We start from the raw sequence: 20,321 nt of genomic DNA on the forward strand, positions 1-20,321 counted from the left end.
GCTTTCCTTGAAGCACAGGAAGCCCTCCTCTGCTGATCATGGCTCCCCAGCCATAGCCCTTCTGTGTGCTCTCAATCCAACACACAAAACACAACTCCAAACATTCGGGCTGCATACACATGTGTGCCTAGCATTAAAAAAAGATGACACAGATGCTGCTCACAAATGTCATTTGGAAAGGAAGAAAATATAATCATAAAACAAACAACAAAATAAGATAATATATGGGGAAACGCCCAAACCAACTGCATGCCAAGGAAAGAGCAATTGGCTAATTCCTAAATTCATCAATTAGGTTCCTAGAAGCTGGTCTTTTATGAAATTTTTATTGGTTTTCAGTAAAGGTGTGAAAAGGAGAATTTATTGAGCTTCCTTAAAAAAAAAAAAAAACTAAATTTTTTTCAACTCAAAAGACTATCCTTTTTTAAGATTAGCCTTTCTTATTTGAGAAGCCATCAACAAACCCTTTCTCTGACTGATAGTGACATACATAACTGGTTTGTTTATGCAACTTTAACGTCATTTTTTGGATGTGGATAGAGGCAGAAGAAAAGAGAAGACATCCTGGGCCCAGACTGCAACACAAACACAGAACTGACATGACAGCTGTGGGGGATGTGGGACAGAGAGACAGGAAGGAGGAGCCCGGCCAGGGTTGCAGGGTGCAGTAAACTCAGACTGGGGAGCTGAGAGAGCCCTCTTAGGGAGGCTTTGAAATGCAGGCCAGGGGCCAGGCGCAGTGGCTCACGCCTGTAATCCCAGCACTTTGGGAGGCCGAGGCGGGCGGATCACAAGGTCAGGAGATCGAGACCACGGTGAAACCCTGTCTCTACTAAAATTACAAAAAATTAACCGGGCGCTGTGGTGGGCGCCTGTAGTCCCAGCTACTCAGGAGGCTGAGGCAGGAGAATGGCGTGAACCCGGGAGGCGGAGCTTGCAGTGAGCCAAGATCGTGCCACTGTACTCCAGCCTGGGGGACAGAGTGAGACTCCGTCTCAAAAAAAAAAAAAAAAAAAAAAAGAAATGCAGGCCAGGAAGTCTGGACTGAAGAGACCAGAACATTTAGAAGGCAAGACTTCCATTTAGAAGGCAAGAGTTCCAAATTCTACATTCTTCCCCAATCACATGGGGGAGCAGTAGGGTCTACATTTTTCCTTTACATGCACCTCCCCAAACCCAGTCTTCAGCCATTGCTGCAATGATTAAACATATCCTTTATAAATAATGTAAATACTTAATTCACAAACTTATTACCTGAGGCTCTTAGGTCACTTATGAGGCCCAGGGTTATTATCATAAATTCTGTATAAAAGTTCCTGAAGAGCAGCTGGGCATGGTTGTTCACACCTGTAATCCCAGCACTTTGGGAGGCCGAAACAGGTGGATCACTTGAGGTCAGGAGTTTGAGACAAGCCTGGCCAACATGGTGAAACCCCGTCTCTACTAAAAATACAAAAATTAGCCGGGTGTGGTGGCAGGCACCTGTAATCCCAACTACTCAGGAGGCTGAGGCAGGAGAATTGCTTGAATCTAGGAGGCAGAGGTTCCAGTGAGCTGACATCACGCCACTGCACTCCAGGGCGACAGCATGGGACTCTGTCTCAAAAAAAAAAAAAAAAAAAAGTTCCTGAAGGGCAATGGTCCTTCCTATTTGTTTTACTTACCCAGAACCCCAGCACAGCATGAATCTGACAATATACTAAGCACCTACTTTTTATGACTGTGACAATAGTAACTTCCTTGTGTAAAACTCACCAATGTTGTATTAAAAATCTTTACAAAACAACTTCTTTCCTTACTCTTTATACGAAAATTAATTCAAGATGGATTACAGACTTAAACGTTAGACCTAAAACCATAAAAACTCTAGAAGAAAACCTAGGTAATACCATTCAGGACATAGGCATGGGCAAGGACTTCATGTCTAAAACACCACAAGCAATGGCAACAAAAGCCAAAATTGACAAATGGGATCTAATTAAACTAAAGAGCTTCTGCACAGCAAAAGAAACTACCATCAGAGTGAACAGGCAACCTATAGAATGGGAGAAAATTTTTGCAATCTACTCATCTGACAAAGGGCTAATATACAGAACCTACAAAGAACTCAAACAAATTTACAAGAAAAAAACAAACAACCCCATCAAAATGTGGGCAAAGGATATGAACAGACACTTCTCAAAAGAAGACATTCATACAGCCAACAGACACATGAAAAAATGCTCATCATCACTGGCCATCAGAGAAATGCAAATCAAAACCACAATGAGATACCATCTCACAACAGTTAGAATGGCAATATTAAAAAATCAGGAAACAACAGGTGCTGAAGAGGAGTGGAGAAATAGGAACACTTTTACACTGTTGGTGGGACTGTAAACTAGTTCAACCATTGTGGAAAACAGTGTGGCGATTCCTCAAGGATCTAGAACTAGAAATACCATTTGACCCAGCCATCCCATTACTGGGGATATACCCAAAGGATTATAAGTCATGCTGCTATAAAGACACATGCACACGTATGCTTACTGCGGCACTATTCACAATAGCAAAGACTTGGAATCAACCCAAATGTCCATCAGTGACAGACTGGATTAAGAAAATGTGGCACATATACACCATGGAATACTATGCAGCCATAAAAAAGGATGAGTTCATGTCCTTTGTAGGGACATGGATGCAGCTGGAAACCATCATTCTCAGCAAACTATCACAAGAACAGAAAACCAAACACCACATGTTCTCACTCATAGGTGGGAATTGAACGATGAGATCACTTGGACACAGGAAGGGGAACATCACACACCAGGTCCTATTGTGGGGAGGGGGTAAGGGGGAGGGATAGCATTAGGAGATATACCTAATGCAAATGATGAGTTAATAGGTGCAGCACACTAACATGGCACATGTATACATATGTAACAAACCTGCACATTGTGCACATGTACCCTAGAACTTAATAAAAAAAAGAGAGAAAAAAAAAAGCAAGAAAAAAAAAGCTCTATGACATCAAAATGCATGAAAGTGAATACTCAAGAACATATAATGCTAACAATAATTTTTACTATTGGAGAAATGAAAGATTAAAAAAGAAATTACTTGCATTTAGCTAGATAATAAATCAATACAGGTATCTGAATTAAATTTGAAATATTTCAAATAACAGACCCATGTTTAATATCCTAAAATGTAAGTAGGACTATCTGCAGTCAGCCTTTTTGTTCAATACGTCACCAATACAGTTAGACTGGGACTACGCGTGTCACAGAATCCCCTGGCTGGCCTGGACAGAAAGCAGCCAAACAGGAAAAGAGAGAATCTGAGATGAGAAGGGAAGACACAGAATGAAGGGAGGTGGAAAGGAAAAGGATCCAAAGTCTACTTGGTTGGAAAAATGCAGAGACAGGACTAAACCTACTTTGTTACCCAAACTTTACAATTGCCATTCCATGTTGTAGAAACTACTAAAATAAAACCAGCTGGTTTAGGAAAGTTTAGACTCTCTCACAAAAAAAAAAAAAAAAAAAAATCCCCAAATTATTATTTTCTAGTCTACTTATTTTTGTTTATTGTTCCCATTACTGTTGAAAGTTTTCTTTTTTTACTGCAGTGAAGGTGAGAGCAATGGAATGACTATCAGTTCATAATTACAAGAAGTCGTAGACAATAGAACAAAGTAGCATGGTGGAAGCCCCTCCACTTGAGTCATTTTAAGTGGACACAGAAATTTAAAAGTTTCCTTGTCTAAATTTAAAAGTTGGACAAAGCATGTCCTTCAGTCAGTTTTTACAATAATGTGGGGCCCTCAGTGGGTCTTTTCCATCATTCATTTCTAGGAATGACCGAATTTTTCACATGATAATAAATCAATCCTGGGGCCAGCAAGCATACCCACAATACAAAAGTACATCAAAAGGAACCCAGTTATAAATCACCCCATTTCCCCAAGGAACATCACTGAATTGTTAGAGGCTTCTACTGGGAAGAGAGAACACAGAAAGAAGCACGTTTCACTTCCCATAAAATATATTTGCCTCTGTATACCCAAAACAAGCTATACATAGCTCAAACGCTTGCAGATAGCTGGAAATTTCCAGGACATTCTTTCCCAGAAAAATTCTATTAAGGAATAAAATATTTTCATGATATAATTTGAACTCTTAATAAAGGAGTCATTAAAAATTATATTTAAAATCTGAAGTCATTTCCCATAAAGCTAATTTTTAAAAACTGATCTAATCTAGAATGTTAAGATCACAAATTCTCTAATCACTGAAAAAAGAAGGCAATACTATTATATAGACTCAGAGAGAAAATGAAATGGTACCTATGTTCATTTACGTGAGATTTAACTGTCATGATCAGCTTACTCAGAATCACACTGCAAGTATTCAGAAGCTGCAGCTCAAACAGCTGAAGCAAAATGACCCAGCAATACTGAATGGGAAAAGTAGGGGTCTTGAATTTAGACACATGCAGGCTTGAATCCTGATGGAGCTACTCACTAGCTATGTGACTTTGGCAAGTCTCACAGTGTCTCTGAACCTGTTTCGCTGAACTCATCCTCATTCTATGAAGATTAAGTTGGATAAACTAGGTAGAGTGCCTCATGTCTGTAATCCCAGCACTTTGGGAGGCCAAGGTGGGCGGATCACTTGAGGTCAGGAGGTCAAGACCAGCCTGGTCAACATGGTAAAAGTCCATCTCTACTAAAAATACAAAAATTAGCTGGGCATGGTGGTGTGCCCCTGTAGTCCCAGCTACTCGGAGAGAATCACTTGAACCTGGCAGGCAGAGGTTGCAGTGAGCCAAGACGGCACCACTGCACTCCAGCCTGGGCGACAGAGTGAGACTCTATCTAAAAAAAAAAAAGATTAAGTTGGATAATAAAAGCAAAACACCTAGCATAATACCTGGGACATGGGAGTGCCCAAGCAAGTGACCAAAAGTACTGTGAACATGGCTGGGAAAGACAGTGCAACCATCCTCACTGCTTCCCAAGACTGAATATTTGGGAGACATTTATATTAGAGTAAAAATGTACAGTAAGCAGTGTACAGTATTTAAGTTGAGTATTTAAGTACGGAAAGTATTAAGCTGTTTAAAAGCAAAGGTAAGCACAATCAAAGAATGAACTGCTAATTTTTAATAAGAAAAAGTTCCAATTTCCATGATGTCTGTCATGGCCAAATAATATCCACAAAATTCCAACACAGTTAAAATCAGGGAACTTACTTATGAAGGGCATAAATCTAGAGCTGTTCATTCCTTCAAACACATCCATTTTGCAGCACTGACTGTATGAGGCACTGATGATATAAACATGAATAAGACAAAGTCCCTGACCTTATGTAACTCAAAATCTAGTAACAGCATAGAACTAAATCATAACACAAAACATAGAACTAATCATAACACATAACACAAAACAAAAACAATTAGGTTGTAACACAACCTAATGAGTGGTTTGTTACAAATAAGGATGCTTCCTTTCAACAGAGGTGTACTAAAAAAATTAAAATAGGCTTGGCACGGTGGCTTACGCCTGTAATCCTAGCAATTTGGGAGGCCGAGATGGGTGGATCACCTGAGGTCAGCTGTTCAAGACCAGCCTGGCCAACATGGTGAAACCTCATCGCCACTAAAAATAAAAAAATTAGCTGGGCACGGTGGCACCTGCCTGTAATCCCAGCTACTCGGGAGGCTGAGGCAGGAGACTTGCTAGAACTCAGGAGGCAGAGGTTGCAGTGAATGCCATTGCACTCCAGCCTGGGTGACAAGAGCAAAACTCCATCTCAAAATAATAATAATAATAATAATATTAAAAACAGCCGGGCGCAGTGGCTCAAGCCTGTAATCCCAGCACTTTGGGAGGCCGAGACGGGCGGATCACAAGGTCAGGAGATCGAGACCATCCTGGCTAACCCGGTAAAACCCCGTCTCTACTAAAAAATACAAAAAACTAGCCGGGCGAGGTGGCGGGCGCCTGTAGTCCCAGCTACACCGGAGGCTGAGGCAGGAGAATGGCATAAACCCGGGAGGCGGAGCTTGCAGTGAGCTGAGATCTGGCCACTGCACTCCAGCCTGGGCGACAGAGCGAGACTCCGTCTCAAAAAAAAAAAAAAAACAAATAAAGATGGAAACCCTATTCCCAAAGAGTTCAGTCTGGCAGGACAAAATAGCAAGTGACTGCAACAGCATTTAGCCAAAAGCTGCAATGAAGGAAAGAACATCTCAATTTGACTGGAAGAGTCCGCAAAGACCTCAAGAAGAGGTTTGGCCTGAACTAAGTACTGAAGGCTGAGCCAGAAAGAGGTCAGAAACAGGTGGGAGAAGAACAAAAGCAGCATATGCGAAGAACAAAGGTATTCATGTGTATGTTGTGTTTAGAAAATGAAGAAAGTCTAAATGACTGAAAAGTAAAATGTCTGCGAAGTGGGGGACAGGATAAATGATGCTGCTAGAAGAAGACCAACAACAGATTATTAAGGGCGCTAAGGGCCATATTCCTTTTGATACTGCCAAGTAAGTACGGGTTTTTAGCCTGGAAATGTGATCAGATCTGTTTCAAAAGATGAGTAATGAGAGAATGGAAAACAGACTAGGCAGGGAGAGAGATATGGAGAGGAAATCTAATTAATGCAATAGGTCAAGGGAGAAGCGAGGTATGCCTACCATGGAGAAATGGCAACAGAAACACAGAGAAGGGAATGTCAGAGGCTTCAGAAAGCTATTTCAGAGGCGGAACCAATATGGAAGCAACTACAGAAAATACGGGAATGAAGTAGGGTAGAGTAACTGGAAGAGATGATATTGATGCCTAAGTTTCTATCTGGGGAGATCAGCTATGTGAAATTATAGGAAGAGATTTGGAAGGTAAAGATGAGATTAATTTGAGAAATATGGAGTTTGAGGTATTTGTGGGACATTCGGTTAGAATGAGGCAGGCGGAAATCTAGATTTGGAACTCAAGAGAGAATTCTGGACTAGAGAAACAGAACAGGATTATCAACATATGAGTAAATGGTTCTTTTGTTCTTTTTCGAACTATTCTGAGATCTACTGGAGTTAAAAACTCTCCAGAAAAAAAATTTACATACACTTTCACGAACTTCACCAATTCTCTAAAGACCATTCACAGACCCCAGATTAACAACTCCAGCACAGACAGTAGGCAAAAGATGATGTCATATGAAGAAGAGAATCAGGATAACTAGCAATCTAAGAGTTTGAGTTGAGGAAGAAGAAACCCTGGAAACTGAGAAGTGGTTAGAGATTCAGAGGGAAGAGATGAGACTACATAAAGTTCAGTATCACAATAGGAAGATGTTAAAAGGAATCAAAACTACTGGACATAGCCATGAGGTGGTCACTGGACACATCTATATAGAGGGCTACAGTTTTATGTATAAAAATAACACAATCTACTTTTTGCAGGACATAATCTCTCCCAATGACAGTTTCATGATGAGTCATAAACACTGAGAACTCACCCTCTCTATGCTCCATTAACACCTCTTTTTCCAAAACTAAAGTCATCTATAACCAAAATTATCCATTTGGGTAATGGATGGCTTCATATTTAAGTATAATCTTTGGCCAAAAATCAGAGCAAAACAATCAACTTGCATAGATAATGCTCCAACTTCATAGCAGGTAGTTTCAGCTTTCCTCTGGCTTGCCCTTTGCCATTAATGCGTAACAAAACAGATTTTTATCTTCAAGTCCTCTAAGTATCAACTGGCAAATACTGCCTGGGATAGCCTCAACTAGCAACGACAGTATTATATAACTTTCAAGCTTATTTAAGTCTCAGCCTATAAAAGTTGTTCACTGTCTTCACGTTTTTAATTGCCCTGGCACATCTGCATGTCAGGCAAAACATTGACTACAGTCGATACTATTATTGATACTGAACTTGTAGGAGCCATCAGTGGGGGATTTCAAGCTTGGAGAACTTCCCAAGTGAGGCTAAAAGTCAGGGCACTAACCAAACAAGTGAGGCCAGCAGAAAATTAAAACCTGCTTTAAGAAAACTTAAATATTTCCAATGAGGTTAGGCCCACAAAATACAGCTATTTTTTCAAATTCTTTAAGCTTCTGCAAAATCTCCTTTTTTCCCTCTGTCCTTCATTACTTTTCCCCCTTTCTTCAAGCTATATTAGCAATTACCAATTTTTCTTTCTTTTCTTGAGATAAGGTCTCACTCTGTTGCCCAGGTTGGAGTGCAGTGGCACAATCACAGCTCACTGCAGCCTTGACCTCCTGTGGTTAAGTGATCCTCCTGCCTCAGCCACCCAAGTAGCTTGGACCACAGGTGTGCGCCACCATGCCCGGCTAATTTTTGTATAATATTTTTTGTAGAGACAGAGTTTCTCCATGTTGCCCAGGCTGCTGAACTCCTGAGCTCAAGCAATTTCCCCACCTTGACCTCCCAAAGTGCTAGAATTACAGGTGTGAGCCACCATGCTCAGCCCAAATTTTTTTTTTAAGGAAAGAAAGCACAAGAACTTTGGTATGTTTGTAAAAACACCTAAGCCATGTTCACATCAGTCCTTATCATAAATCATCTTTTCTCTGACCTCCCTCCAATCAAAATCACCTAGAAGACATTTTAGAAAAGGTGTATCTTTTTATTTCAGAATTAACAAAGCAAAAGATTATGTTTAAAATCTCAATTCAAGGGTTCAGACAAATAATATAATACTATGATCCCTTTTTCTGTAAAGGAAAAGACAATTCACTGGTAGGCTTAGAGTTTCAGCTCCCTGGCTTGCCTGGTGGTATTTTCCACTGCAAGACCCAGAGAGCTAACAGGAGGTTAGGGCAAGAGACCTGTTCTTTAGCTGAGGCAGTAAATATTTACAATTCTTCACAGAGCAAGCCATCAGCCAGAATTGGAAAAACATTTCTTTATAGGTATCTCACTTGTCACTTATAAAAATGCATTTTAGAATTCTCTTCTCTATATAAAATTAACAGTCTGGTAAAGATATGTAGTTTTAAAATATAGAAAAACACAAATTGGTGAAGACATCCCTTTTTTTATTAAAACTGGATACATTTTCAGTTTTTTCCTCACTAACTCAAACTCCACCGTAAATTGGCAAACTTTTCTCCCAGTTTTACTACTTCAGCAAGTGATTTTTTCTTAAATATTTCTACCTTGGTCTTACTACAACAGCATTAGTAACAGGGAAAAAAATACACCAAAAGAAAACTAACTGTATAAAGCACCTGGCCAAAGATAACTCAATGTTTAGGAGTCGCACATATTTACAATAATATACAGGAAAATAAGTTGGACACATCCTAACTTTTAGGTCAAATTTCTGAACTTTAGACACATACAACTATGTTGAAAAATCAGAGATACATTTTGAAAGTAATGAAAAATACAATACATACAAAAGATTATTTCAGAGAAGACATTTTGTAGAAAAGAGTCTCCCAAGGAAATTGACGGAGACATTGGAATAGTTACAATGAAAATTAGCAAAAAATGAAGGGAAATTTCTGAAAGACAAACAAGAGAGAATAAAATAAATTTTCTCCAATTTCCAAAAGCTAACAAAAAAGAATCATTCGTGTGTAGACTTAGATTTAGACCATAGGCAGTGCTCATCTCCAAGCATTTATCTTTCAGCTTAGGGAATACTGACTTCATTCGAAGGAGGAATACAGAGCGGTGATTAATGAACACAGGCTGGCCAGGTGCGGTGGCTCAGGCCTGCAATGCCAGGACTTTGGGAGTCTGAGACAGGCAGATTGCTTGAGCCCAGTAGTTTGAGACCAGCCCAGCCTGGGCAATATGGCAAAATCCCATCTCTACTAAAAAACCCCATCTCTACTTTAAAAAGAGCACTGGCTCTGGAGCCGGACTGTCTGGGCCTTTCTGGCTCTGCCACTTACGGGCTATGGCACTTTAGGTGCACAACTTAATTAACTTGTCTGTGACTCTACTTCCTTACCTGAGAAAAGAAGATAATATGATAATGGCCACCTCACAGAGTTGTTGTAAGGATAAAATAACTTATTTAAAGTGTTTAGACAGGGCCTGGCATAAAGTAAATGCTATGACATGCTAACTTCAGCTAAGCTTCCATCATGAAGTCCATACGATATCGCAGATCCAAATTCTGCCTATATTCCAGTGCAAGAAGGTAACTCTGAGAGGCAGTTCAAGCTTCAGTCACGTTGTTGCATGTCTCTCCTCTTGCCTGTCAGCAAGCTCCACCCGACTAATTTGCTTCCCACATTCATCTTCAGGGGTTCCCTGCCATGTGCAGCAGACAGCCAGAGCTCCCAATGATGGTGCACACCAACCTTTACAACGTGAATTCCCACCACCACCCCAAAACACTTGGAACAGGCTGACCTAGCCACTGACCCCTAAATGACATCATGGCCACCCTGCTTCCACATTCCTTCTAACTGCATCATCACCAAAGTCTTTTAAGAATCAGTTGAGGCCAGGCACGGTGGCTCATGCCTGTAATCCCAGCACTTTGGGAGGCCGAGGCAGGTGGATCACCAGGTCAGGAGTTCGAGACCAGCCCAACCAATGTGGTGAAACCCCATCTCTACTAAAAATACAAAAACTAGCCCGGCCTCGTGGCGTGCACCTGTAATCCCAGCTACTCGGGAGGCTGGGGCAGGAGAATCACTTGAACCCAGGGAGCAGAGGTTGCAGTGAGCCAAGATCGTGCCACTGCACTCCAGCATTTCAAAAAAAAAAACAATAAAAGGAATCAGTTGAAGCCCCTCTCTCTAAGAATCTTCTCAATGATTCTGATTTTTTTTGAATTCCTATTTGAATATCTGTCTTATAGGACTCATCTGATGTCTACAAAAATATGTGATTAACTCTATGAGTGTTTTCATACCCCCCAAAACTAGTAAATGTTTGGGACACAGACAGTGTGCCATATACGTCTTTCAATCTTCCTCAGTGATATGCCAACATTACAGACTCAATTAAAATTCTCTAAATTCTGAAGAAATTTAAACACTTACTTGAACTGTGACAACTGCAGCTCCTTGGCATTTCTTACCACTGCTGCCTCTGCACTCCAAATGCAGTGTGGTCTGTTCTTCACGATTCACATACTGCTTTGGCATTGTGTCCAACAGCTCACCATCCAGAGCAACCTGCTGAGATTCCCGAAGAGCTGCGTTTCTGAAAAACATCATCAGGAGGTAAAAGAAAGTCTTAGGAAAGGTTATATGACAAGTGATAAAGGCTTCCAGTTACCCACAGCCAGCATTATAGCGCAGCAAAATACACATATATCATAGTAACAGAGGACCAAAGGTTGTGAGCCAAGACTTACCCAAATCATTCCCCTGGCAGAGAGGCTAAAGAGAAAGCTAAGAAATGCAACAAAAGCCTATAGAAAAGTGAGACAACTTTATAGCCACAAACAAAGCTTCATTTAGAATCCATGTTAGACCAACAGACCCTACAAGAACAAATGAGAATTCTATCCTAACTTAATCATCCCCAAGGGGTGCCTTAATTGTAAGTACCTATGACTTCTTAGATATTAGCAACTCAAAACGAAATGTCAAAGACCAAGAAAGCTAATGGCATACATGGGGTGTCAAAACTGGTCTAACTGTATGTATCATTACATTAATGGGCAGGTGCTTATATGTGCACTCAACACACACTCAACAAATGCCTGGACCAAAAACAGCCAAGGAAAAAAATACCAATAAAAAACTGATTCACATAGGATTTGTAAAAGTGAGGCTCACTTACTGTTAATGAAACAGACTTACTCCACATATGCTCCTTCTCACAAGATCTCAAGTTAGATCAAAACCTTAAACTGTTGATCATTTTGTATCCACCATGTGAACTCAAAATACTTAATAACTTTTCCACACTTCAATCAATGTTTATGTCAATTTCTTAAAGAATATGGAGAGATAAAGAGTACAGCAATGAGAAAAGAAAGGAACTCTCACTTCGCACCTTTCCAACACCATCTTTCCAATATCAGAAGATCTCTTCATGAGAAGCATAAGAAAATCTTAGCTGGCACTGCTGATGCTCAGAAATGCGGCCACAGGAAACGAGAAATTGATAGTTGGTGAGAGTACCATATAATTTTGATGTGAAATTATAAGACTTGTCACAACTTGGTTAACCAAGTGAACCATCTGGGCCAGGCTGGGCAAACTATCCTCATGGTAAAAATGCTGACGAGGAAGCCACTCCAGGTAGCAAATCATCCAGACTGTCAAAGCCACCAGCATGGGAACATGATCCTTGAGGCTGCACGGTCTTACCTGGCCTGCTGTTGCAACAGATTCAGGTCTGTGCACACCAGCTGGGTGGTGTCCTTCTGACTCAATAGCACAGTGGAGGAAATAACTGGCACAGGAGGCTTCACTGGGTGCAGAACAAGGGGAGGCTGGGGAGCCTCATGCTTCCGCAAGTTACTTAAAACTCTTTCTTTAGCTGAAAGAAAATTAAGTCATATATACTGAGCAATCAGGTGAACTAGCAGGAGATCAGAAGCATGTGGTACAATTCAGTAGCATTCCTATCCTCAAAAAGTTTACAGTCTTATGATAGTTAAGAGTTAAAGCTCATGATCTTAAATTATTACCCCAGACAGGCCTTGCATGACATGCTAAGAAGTTTGGACTTGATATTAGTGTAAAGCTACTATCTAGTGCCTTACACTAATACCATGTGGATCTCATGAACAGCTCTATGCAAGCTTGAATCAGATGGTAGCTATCATCTGAATAATGGTTTAAGTGAATGGAGTAGGTCTGGAGGCAGGTAACCTAGTTAAGGTTTTAATGCCATCATCCAGAGTTCAGAGGAACTGAAGAAAAAGGAATAAGCATTATGGAATATAGCTGAGTTAAAAATCTGAAATCAGGTCAAGGTTTGAACAGGAGGACTGGATGCAGTAAGAGATAAAATGAATGAAGACATATGCATAAGTTCCTTCAGCACTTCTATTTATGCAGTCATATAGTCCATCAGTCATTTACTTATTCATTCACTCAATAAATGATTTACGGAGTCCAAATAAGCAATCCACTGCCACACACACACACACACACACACAAAGGTGAACCTCTACCATGCAACTTTGCCCTAGATTACACATGATCTCATACTGTTTAATCAAATTCAAATGTTTGATACTTCTAGACTTAGTACAGAGCTGAATACACAGTAGATATCCAATAGACTCCTATCTTCCCTTCCTCTCCCTTCACCACACTATACACACACCACACAGCAGGTGGGGACTGAACAACATGAAGAAAAATGCTGCTACCTACCCAATTCTTTTCAATAGCAAGAAACAGAGGAGGGCAGTGGTCAAGGGAATTTCAAGTCAATAAGTCAAGTCAACAAGTACTTAAGGGACTACTATGAATTTCCGATTACATTCCAGATGTAACATTCCATTTTCTATTCTTGTTGAGAAAAATTAAAGAAAAATTAATAGCCATGACTTTACTTGGCATAAGGAGACTTGTATTGTTTGTACCCCAAACAGATGGAATTCAACATTTCAAATAGGTCAAGTACAGCACTATCCCTTATAGCTGGTGTTTTTCCACTAGAACTAATCACTGTTTGCACAGATGTAACCAAGTTAGGTATTCATCACTGGATAAGAGTTGTGACTATGTATGTTAAAGTTCCTTTCAAGCAACATAAGAGGCCACGATGCTAAAGGAAAACTGGGGGCTCTTTCAAACCCAATATAAGTTACCGTAAAAGAAAAACCAGGGATATTTTAAAATCAAACAAACAAAAAAATCTAAATTCATATTTAATAGGAATCACCACTCTGGACCATGACTGACAAAAATATTGAAGCCAATAAAACAAATTTAGTTTAAGAAAAAGGGTGCTAGTGAAATTTTTCCTACAACCAATCACACCACAAATTCAATCATTTGATATAATCATCAACTAACCTCTTACATCTGAGAAAAACCTGAAACTCACTATTTAGAAGTCTAGGCCCTAATTTTGTTTAGAAGTACAAGGTATAGTGATCACCAGACACAAGAGGTAGAATACTGAGTGGTGCACAGCAGGTCTCTGGAATCAGACGGCTCTGCCCAATAACCAGCTATTGGTGGTTAGTGGCCCATGCGGGCAGGTCACCTAACCAGCTTACAAATTGGGTTTCTTATCTGCTCAATAGGGATAACCTCACAACATAGGGTTTTTGTGAGGACTGAGTTAGTGCATATAAAGCACTGAGACACTGCTTGGAACAAACTAAGGGCTTCATAAATTACTAACTCCAGCGAAAACAATTCGTCTTTTAGGGCAGTGTTCAGGCAACACAGCAACACTACAAATGGAAGGGCATGAACAGAAATCATTTAATAGTTTCCAGATCTATTCACATATTTCTTCCTCTTCTTTAACAAACTTTCAGGAATAGAAAAATGAGAATCTATGTTGCTGGCTTGAGGGCAATTTTCACCCCTTCTATATATACCTTTCTATATAATTTAATTTTTCAAATTAATACATATAACTTTTATAATCAGAAAAACATATTATTGCTTCAAGAAAAAAATGCAGGGAGAGGAAATGTTGGAAGGAAAATTTTAGAGCCTTTGAAGAGACCAGCCAGCACCATTTTACAGATGAATGGCGTGAAGTCCAGAGAAGTTCTTATTTCTCTCTCTTCATACAACTAACGCATTTTGGTTAGTGGCAAGCTGGAATAAGAAGGTATTTTCCATTTCTCTGGATCACCTCAGTGTCTTATTACACTATATATTGTAATATTTTGGTCGACAATTGATATAATTATATGTCCTATATTTTTGAAATATAGTCAGTAATTAAAATAGGTTACCCCAAATATCAGCAACTTTAAATGGGTTTTTGTGGCCTGATAGAAAACTAACTGGTAATTTATACCACTCTTTCTCTAGAAAAATGTGCTGGGAGAAACAAGTAACTTAGAAACTTCAGGCATCTGATTCATTTGTAAGGTAAGAGTTCCAGGTACAGAGGAAAGAGTTTATAAAAGAAAAAGCAGACTTCCGATTTTTAAAACTGCAAAGTAATTACATTTACAGTTGCACTTTACACCATTGTGTAAGTAAACTGAAATCTCTTTTTAAAGCATCGGAGGAAAAATGAACACTGGAGGAATAAAGTATGTCAGCCTCAACCTTCAATGGCTCTGATTCAATTATTCATTCACTCATTCGAAGCGGTGGGTGCTCCCAGGACCCACCCAGCAAAGGATCAGTGAAGTCCAGCTGCACGGACGAACTACAGGGTGTGGAATGGGACTCAAGCTTGGCCTGTGTCCACAGACCAACAGTCTCCTGAAACTCATGGTAGATGCGCTCCATGTTCAAATACTCCATCCACAGATCCTGAAACAGAACGACAGTATTTTAACTCTGACAGACAAGTCATAGATTCACATATAAAACTATATATTTAATTATAAAGTGAACCAGTAAGTTTCAACATGAAGTGGTCTACTCCATGTCCTCCAGCATTAGGATAAATTGCCACTAAAATGACCACTCTAACAATCTCTGCAGTAGCTATAAAACTTTTTCATGTATCATGATTAGAAAAAGTTTTAACAGCCCTATATGTATATTTAAAAATTATACACATACATTATAAAGCTAATATATTACATATACTATAAGACATAGGTAAAAAATAGCAAATGTTAAAGAGATAAAAAATAAAATGTTAAAAAATAATCAAATCTGAATTGATTTAGAAGACACTAAATCCAACTATCAATTTACAGTGAGCACAGGGGACAGAAAAACATGTTAAACTACACCATGAAGATACAGTTAGCAAAATCCATATGGTGGGGAGCCTCTATGGACAAACAACTCAGTTTCTTCAACAAATAAATTGCAAGAAAAAGTAAAGGGATAAGGGAAGGACTTGTATATTAAACAGATTTTTAAGACATATTAACCAATCACAACATGTGAATCCTGATTCAAACTATGAAAATAAAAATAAAACTTTTATGACATTTATGAGAAAGGTGGAAACTTGAACATTGACTAAATATTTGATATAAAAAATTATTTCTAATATGTTTAGGTATGCTATTAGGTTATGTCATTTTTTATCCCTATCTTTTAAAATCTTCATGTATCAACTGCTCTCTGGGATTACCGCCAAGATAAAATGGAAGAGGAAGTGGATGCGCTATAGATGAAACTAGACACATGGTATATGCGGGGAGGGGGAGAAGGGTATGCCCATTATACTGGTCTCCCTATTTTCCTATACGATGGAATTTTTTCATAATAACAGGTGTCACATAAGTAAACAAATAAAATGAGAAAACAATAAATATAGCAGCTCTAGTATCCTCCCCCTACACTCCCGTGGGCTGTCTTACCTATTTCGAATTATATATATTTCACTTTAGTGATCACTACGCATTAGAATGGAGGACTGCCTTTAACAACAACAAAAAGTCAAATTATCAATGAGCTTCAAATAGTAACAGCAAGTGAGCAAATAGGGACTATGGGTTTGTGGACCATGATTTTTTTTTTTGGATATTAAGTGCTCTAAAGGCACAAGGATCCCTCTAAACCAAAAAATGTCCCTGGCTTCTCCATAAGCACACTGCTGTGAAGTCCCAAATCATTATTTCCAAACCAACCCCACAGCGCAAGGCATTCCAGACTCAGAGGAGGAGCTCCAATGTAATCCCAATCACAGTCCTGAATTCTACATGCAGCTGACTGTTCAATGTGCTGGGTCAGATCCTCCTATTGTATACACGCTCCTTTAAATAGGGCCACTCTGTCACTTTCTCTGTCTCTATGCTAAGGAACTGTTAACAGAGGCTAATGATCAGAGCAAATACTAGGAATTAACGATAGGTAAACAGAGATGTCTTAGAAACCAAAAAAATACAAAAGAACCCTGAGCTTGAATTACAGATCAAGCAATTATACATCAAGCACCAAGCAAAGGCTGAATTAAAAAGAAAAAGAGGGAGAAAGAAATCAATTAGTTCTGTTGATGCTGAGGAACCAGGATAAATCTCAGAGAACCAAGAAAGCAATGGCTAATTTTTAAAAACACTGACCAAGTACCTACCATGTACAAAGCTTTGGATATGGATGAGGGATGTCAAGTATAAAAAGATGAGGATGGAACTGCACTCAAAGGATGTCAGGACACCATGGTCTCATGTGTATTTTTCCTGTTTCTCTGGCTCTATATTCTCAGTCTTATTTCTCTGTGCCTTAAATGCTGTTATTTCTCAGGGTTCCATCTTCAGTCCCCTTCTTAATCTACGTATTCTCTTACCACTAAATCCACATATCCAACTTTGCCTCATTCCTGAATTCTAGATCTGTATCTCCCCTTCTGACCAACTCCTTGATAGAGAGCTCTTGTTGAAGCCCCTCAGGTACCCGCTCTTCCAGGGTTTATCTCTGGGGGCCAAAGTTAGAAATTTGGAAGTCTTTGGGTATCTGATTCTTCCTCGATATATTCTTAATTCATCCATTCGTTAATAACTGCTGCTATTTCAATAGCTTTCCAAACAAAGACTTCAAAATACAAGCCAAATTCTTTCGAAAAGTATACATGGTCCTTAGGGATTTCACTCCTACTCACCTCTCTGGTTTCATCTGCCCCGCCTCAGGTGCTTTGCCCTACCCTGCACCTTTCTGAACATGCCCTACTCTCTCTCACCTGCTATGTCCTACTCTCTCTCACCTGCTATGTCCTACTCTCTCTCACCTGCTATGTCTCTGCACACACTGGTCTTTCTGCCCGTTAACATCCTCTCTGCCACTCCCTAACACCATGCCTTTCCTTTCCATCTGCCCAACTCCCATTTGTCCTTCAGGGCTCAGCTCAAAGGTCACCCACTCCAGGCCCAATCCAAATGAGGGGTTATTCCTCTATGTTCCCATAGTACCATGTGCATTCCACTCTCCTAATTTTTTTTTTAAGATGGCGTCTCTCTCTGTTGCCCAGGCTGGAGTGCAGTGGCACGATCTCAGCTCACTGCAACCTCTACCTCCCAGGTTCAAGTGATTATCCTGCCTCAGTCTCCTGAGTTGATGGGATTACAGGTGCCCACCACCACGCCCAGCTAATTTTCTGTATTTTTTAGTACAGACAGGGTTTTGCCATGTTGGCCAGGCTGGCCTTGAACTCCTGACCTCAGGTGATCCACCCGCCTCGGCCTCCCAAAGTGTTGGGATTACAGGTGTAAGCCACGCACCTGGCCCATAATCTTGATCACAAAATGTGATAACTGTTTGTTTAGTCTCCTGTTTGCCAATAAGCTCTTTGGAGGCAGGGAATGTATCAGATTTCTTTTTGTATCTTTGGTACCTAGCACTTAGAAGACACTCAATAAATACAGAAGAAAAGGAAAGCAAGAAGAAAGGCAAGGAATGAAGGAAAGAAAACAAGAAAAAGACACCTACTGGAGATAAAATATACACATGATATGAAAGTAGGAGGGTTTAAGGATCCAAATGAAAGTGTTTCAACTCTTAGAGGTTCCTAAATCCCATCCTGGTGCTGGGTCAATGCTCAAAAGACTGCAACCCTAGAAAAAAAAGAACTAGAACAGAAGAGAATTGTCTTCTCCAACCCTTTTTCCCTGTCCCCAAGAAGGCTAGAGAAGCTTAGAGAAAACTGAGATTACAAGTTTTGGCCTGAAAAAGGGTCACAGACATCTTTGAGTGCCTGGGAGAGAACAGCTTAGGACATATGAAGACTGAAATCAAGTGGTTCCAGAAGAGCAACCAGAACTGTGACAAGGACAAGTAAGCACCTCCAAAGCCAAACAAAGGTGAGCTCCTGATCTCCTCCATGCAACTAACCTCCTACATCACATACGGATGCTTACAAAATCTTACAAATTTTTACACTGCATATAAGAACGGGAGTAGAGATAATTGCTTAAAGGTGTTTAGCTGCTAAGAACTTCCAATTTTAAAAAATATACAGTCAGAGGAAGGTTATGTTTATGATGTTGTAAAAAGCCCTAAACAAGCTTCGAGCCTTCAAGTAGAAGGCACGGTGTGGCTGGAGATTCAAAAGGGAGTATTCCCTCCATATAATCACTTAGATACTAACAAAACTCATAGAAACAATGACCATCTGAGTGACTATCCATTTTCTTATCAATAAATTGTTTTATTATTATGAATATGACCAGTTCAAATTACATTTGGATATGCTAAAAAAGTGCTATAGTTTCACCTGCTGATTCTGCATCACTTTTGCCAGCCTGTGAATATCATAATGCTTTGGTAGAGAAGGGATATAGGTATCTCCTTTTTGAAAATTCTCATCTTCTAGCCATAATATATATACATTGAAGAGCCTAAAAGATAAAAACATAATTATATGAAACATAAAAAGATGAGCATGCAAATGAAGTTTCTTTACATCTCTAGGAACACTGGCACCCCTACGTAAGAGTAAAGAAAGCCCATAATACAGAAAATGTGGCCAACAACCACCACGGCTCCCAGGGAACTGCTGGTTCAGCAGGGGAGGCATGTCACAGATCATTCAAATATGATGCGATAATTGCTAAAACAAAAGGTATGAAGAAGGGGCTCTGACAACCATTCTTTAAAGTAGATTTAAATACAGTACACAGAAAAAAATAACTGGAAAAGGTGATTTTTACCACAGACCTGGGATCTGAATTTGGAGCTTTTCTTTCCTGAGCAATTCAGTCAGTTATTTTTGCTTGGAAAAGCAAAAATAACATTCAAATAAAAACATTTTCAGAGAAAATATTAAGCGCTATTTTAAACTTATGCATTGTAGGAATTTTCCAGCTTTAGGCTCAAGAACCATCTCCCACCTCAAAGAATCACAAATAAATATCATAGCATGTGTGTATGCCCCTCTCATCAAGATGGAATAAAATAAAATCAGACTTAAAAAAATAAAAGTTCTGGCTGGGCACAGTGGCCTGTAATTCCAGTACTTTTGAAGGCTGAGGCGGGCAGATCACAAGGTCAGGAGTTCGAGATAAGCCTGACTAACATGGTGAAATTCTCAGCTCTACTAAAAATACAAAAATGAGCCAGACATGGTGGTGCACACCTGTAATCCCAGCTACTCAGGAGGCTGAGACAGGAGAATCACTTGAATCTGGGAGGCAGAGGTTGCAGTGAGCCGAGATTGCGCCACTGCACTTCAGCCTGGGTGACACAGCAAGACCCTGCCTCAAAAAAAGTTCCAAGTTTCCAGTAAAAACCTTTTTAAAAATATGATACTTCCTTCATTTTTAATTTGTTTTGTTTTTACCAGC

At 39.7% G+C, this 20,321-nt stretch overlaps 1 protein-coding gene across 1 annotated transcript in view; it reads right to left on the minus strand.

The window, feature by feature from the left end:
- EPG5 (ectopic P-granules autophagy protein 5 homolog) overlaps positions 1-20,321 on the minus strand; it is a 131,137-nt gene that overhangs the window by 43,059 nt on the left and 67,757 nt on the right. Inside the window, exons 24-27 of the mRNA XM_025365545.1 lie at positions 19,253-19,376; positions 15,252-15,396; positions 12,298-12,469; positions 11,017-11,179 (exon numbers count right to left, since the gene is read on the minus strand). Coding sequence (XP_025221330.1) covers positions 11,017-11,179; positions 12,298-12,469; positions 15,252-15,396; positions 19,253-19,376 — 604 coding nt within the window. The remainder of the gene's footprint in view (positions 1-11,016; positions 11,180-12,297; positions 12,470-15,251; positions 15,397-19,252; positions 19,377-20,321) is intronic.

This window comes from Theropithecus gelada, chromosome 18, assembly GCF_003255815.1.
Source record: "Theropithecus gelada isolate Dixy chromosome 18, Tgel_1.0, whole genome shotgun sequence".
Classification (NCBI taxonomy): Eukaryota; Metazoa; Chordata; class Mammalia; order Primates; family Cercopithecidae; genus Theropithecus; species Theropithecus gelada.